The sequence below is a fragment of the Crocodylus porosus genome, unplaced genomic scaffold (assembly GCF_001723895.1).
Source record: "Crocodylus porosus isolate Cpor-Errol unplaced genomic scaffold, CroPor_comp1, whole genome shotgun sequence".
Classification (NCBI taxonomy): Eukaryota; Metazoa; Chordata; order Crocodylia; family Crocodylidae; genus Crocodylus; species Crocodylus porosus.
Genome location: NW_017728911.1, coordinates 37,029,209 through 37,033,269, shown reverse-complemented (window position 1 = coordinate 37,033,269; position 4,061 = coordinate 37,029,209). Strand labels below are relative to the sequence as shown.

The following is a 4,061-nucleotide window of genomic DNA, read 5'->3' as shown; positions in this document are numbered from 1 at the left end:
TCCAGGACGCAGCCTCCCGCCGAGCCTTTGTCTTGGAAACCTGCGCGGGTGGAGGCTGCCCCCCTCCCTCCTCCTGAGACACTTCTCCCTAAGACCCCCCTCAGCCGGAGCCCACTGCTCCAGGCTTTTTGCAACCGCTTGAAGGCTGCTGGTAAATCCCCACCTCGGCCTTGCCTTCTGCAGACTAAAGTCAGCCCGGTGCCCTCCACCGGTCCTGTCCCCCGGCCCCACAGCCGCTGTTGTTGCGCTCCGCCGGACGCTCTCCGCCGTGTCCGCGTCGTTTCTGTAGCGGGGGCCCCAAACGGCACCCAGGACCGCGGACGTGGTCTCCCCGGCGGGCCGCGGGACCCGGGCCGCGGCCTCCCCGGCGGGACGCGGGACCCGGGACCTGGCCTCCCCGGTGCTGAGCGGAGGGGAAGAATCTCTTCCCTGCATGTGCTAGCAATGCGCCTACGAATGCAGCCCCGGATGCCGTTGGGCACGAAGGACACGCTGCTGGTTTATATTCAGCTTCTTGTTCACCACAACTCCCAGGTGCTTTTCTGCAGAGCTGCTGCCCAACCAGTCGGCCCCCCGCCTGCACCGGTGCATGGGATTGTTACGTCCTAAGTGCAGGACTTTGTACTTGTCCTTGTTGAACTTCGTGAGATTTCCTTTGGCCCGGTCCTCCAATATATCAAGGTCTCTCTGAATCCTAGCCCTGCCCTCCAGCAGAACTAGTACTCCCTGCAACTCGGTGTCATCTGCAGACTTGCTGAAGGCGCGCTCCATTGCATCTTCCAGGTCATTGATGAAGATATTGAACAAAACCGGCCTCCGGACCAACCTGTGGGGCAGTCCACCTGATATTGAGGTGGGAAGCAAGACTGCCCCATAATCGATACTCGGGGGTATCGCAGACATCAGAGCTCCTACAAGGGGCAGGCCTGGCTGTACCCAGCAAATAAGCACCAATATGACATCTGTTCAGGATGACCAGAAGTAGGAGAGGGCCCAGAGATAAACAGACAGATCCTTCCACGAAGGTATCAGAGTGGAGACCTCACAGACAAGCCACAGCTGTTGGAGGTGTAGGATGCAGCTGTGGCTAAAATCACTGCAGCCAAATCCCCTGTCCCAGCAAATCCCCAGCCAAGCAGGTGCAGGGAACTCGGTGAGAAAATTCAAATGCAGAGAAGCCATCGTGTGCCTAAGTGGTATAGGTCACCTGCTAACTGTTCAATCATTTCTCCCAGAGTTTTCCTGGGGACAGAAGTAAGACTGCCCGGACTACTGTTCCCTGGATCCTCCTTTTTTAAAGATCAGTTTTTAAAGGTTTAAAGCTATTGTTTGATAAGCAAGCCACAGCTTGCTGGTTGCCTTCCTTCATGGCTTTCAGGGGCATTTTCCATTTCCCCCTTCATTCTTCTGACTTTTTTATCTGGCAGCTCCAGTGTTTAATCACTGAGGCCTCTAATAATCCATTCTGGGTTCTGTCCCTTGCTGCTGTCCTGAGCAAACAGGGCAACACCGAATGTCCTTGGACCAACTAACCCTGTGGCTTGAGGCAAGTGGAGAATTGGCACCAACAGACATTTTTGACAGGAGCGTTGAGTACAGTCCTGTGTAGGTACCACATGCTTATGGTCCCATTCATAACCATACCGTGCCTCTCCTTACAGTCAGGTTTCTATGTTCAAGGACGAGCAAACCTTGCAACGCTTCCAACAGATTAAGCAGCCACATTTAGACAGATCTTGCACAACGCAGGACCCAGCGAGTGTGAGGCAGCTGTATTCCTTCCATGGCTTGGCCAAATGCTGAAAAACAGAACCCAAGTAAAACTGTAACAGGGCTCTTGAATTTGCATGGCACATTACAATTAGCACAGACGTATTGCACTCATCACCAGTGTCGGAGCAGGCCTGTGCCATTTGGATCAGGAGCAAAGGCCTGGTGGCCTCTGCAGTGGCACAGGCCCTCGTTAATGACACATCTGGCTGGGAACATGAAACACAGGAGTCCAGTGAGGGCAACAAAATGAGTTAGAGGTCAGGAGACATGACTTCTTAGGAGAGGCTGATTTATCCTAGAGAAGAGAAGACTGAGAGGGGGTTTAACAGCAGCCTTCAACTCCCTGCACAGGGGTTGCAAAGAGGATGGAGCTGGGCTGTTCTCAGTGGTGGTAGATGACAGAATAAGGAGCAACGGTCTCAAATTGCATTAAGGGAAGTTGAGGTTAGATATTAGGAAGTCTTTCTCACAAGGAGGGTAGTAAAGCACTGGAGCAGGTTACCCAGAGAGGTGGTGCAGTCTCCATCCTTGGAGGTTTTCAAGACCCGGCTAGACAAAGCTTTGGCTGGGATGATGTAGTTGGGGCTGGTCCTGGTTTGAGCAGGGGCGTGGACTAGATGCAATGTCCTGAGGTCCTTTCCAACCCTTGTTGTCTATGATTCTTTCTGGTACTACATTCCTGGGATCTGGGGAGAAGAACTCATCTGGGTCCACCTGAACTCTGCCCAGGGCAATGCCCAAATATACCTAATAAATAGGAAGGGCAAAGAATAAGACTGGAGTCAGCCTGGCAGGAAAAGAGGATCAAAGGTTGGGTTGGAAAAGTGTGGAGGAAAATGCATAGGACCTCTGGAAGAGCAGGTAGACTCTATAGTTGTGGTGAGGAGCTGGACTGCATGTTTGTAAGTGATCCCAACTCTCAGCCCACCAGCCAGCTGCCATTGTCAACCGGGGGAGCAGTGAGGATGAAACCCCAGTCTCACCATCCCAGGGATCCAGGAGGCAGACATGACCCGGGAGCTGACCTAGTCATAGCCCAGTGATGCAACTGGGGAAACTCAGAATACTTCCAGTAAGTGTTACAAGATACATCGTCATAAATCAGCAGAGAGGTGAGCCAACCAACTCAGTTCCAGGCATCTCCATGGGGTAGGCATGTTGACTCAGCCTTTATGCATACAATCTTTCCGGGGCTTTTATTTTTCCTTGATGCTAACCCACTGCTTTTCCCTCCTGTGTCCCAGCAGTGCTCCAGCACCGCCACATTTAGCAGGCTGTCTTGGACTGGCCTTCCTCCTTTTCCATGGATTACCCATTTTGCATGAATACAGGCACTTTACTGCAGCAGCACATGCAGAAAAGGCATACAGTAGTTCTCTGTTTAACAGTGTGTTCTCAGGACTGGAAAAAGACCGTACATTTACCCTGGGCATGCACTTATCTCAACTTAAGGTAAATAGTGCTTGTGAAATTGTCAGTGCTATGGTGTTATCAGCCCCCAAAACTGACAAGTGCCCATGGTTTTCAAGGCTTCTAATAGTTGTTTTCAGGGCTACTGTTAGGAGCATTGAAAACCAGCAGAGATTAACCCTGAAGTGGACTGTGGCTTGTCATTGGCAAGGCTTTTATAGCAGCCCCTTTGACACCTGCTTCCCCATCATCATACTTGTACAGCTAATGGAAATACAGTTAGGTTGCAAAGCAGACTGGGGTGAACAGGGCTCTGCACTTCAGCAGTTTAGGCATTTAACTGATATACAGAAAATTGATGTTTGTTATCACATCAGCACTGTGCAGCCCAGCTGGGCTGGCATTTTGTTATGCCATTAAGGAAACTCTGTATTTATGTGGTGTGCATGGAAATGGAGTGCACAGCACCTTGCTCACAGGTTTATTAGTGTTCTCACCTTTTCACCAGAGTCTGGAATTATGCAAAACAACAGAAAAGGCCTGGTGTAGAGCAGGCTGGATGAGGAAGCTAGGCCTGGTAAGGTTATCACTGCCCTGTGAGGCATGGTGGGAGGCTGTTTATTTTGTCGTGCACTTTCTGCTGGTCCTGTCCCCTGCATCCTTGCACAGAATAGGGAAACAGTGAGAAAACATCTTCCCATCTCCAGGCTGTCCCAAGAGTAGGCAGAACCCATGGGAGTGAAAATCCAACCTTGAGGGAAAAACACAGGGTTGACTTGGAGACTAGAGACCAGAGCAGTGGTAGTTAACAGCTCTAATATTACACAGTACCCTGCAACACCCTTAAAAGTATCTCATGGCATCCCAGGGTGCTATAT

The 4,061-nt window shown here is 51.2% G+C and overlaps 1 protein-coding gene across 1 annotated transcript in view; it reads right to left on the bottom strand.

Moving 5' to 3' along the window:
* HACD3 (3-hydroxyacyl-CoA dehydratase 3) overlaps window positions 1–4,061 on the bottom strand; it is a 20,168-nt gene that overhangs the window by 15,131 nt on the left and 976 nt on the right. The window contains exons 2-3 of the mRNA XM_019533189.1: window positions 626–826; window positions 175–283 (exon numbers count right to left, since the gene is read on the bottom strand). Of these exons, the coding sequence (XP_019388734.1) occupies window positions 175–283; window positions 626–826 (310 nt within the window). The remainder of the gene's footprint in view (window positions 1–174; window positions 284–625; window positions 827–4,061) is intronic.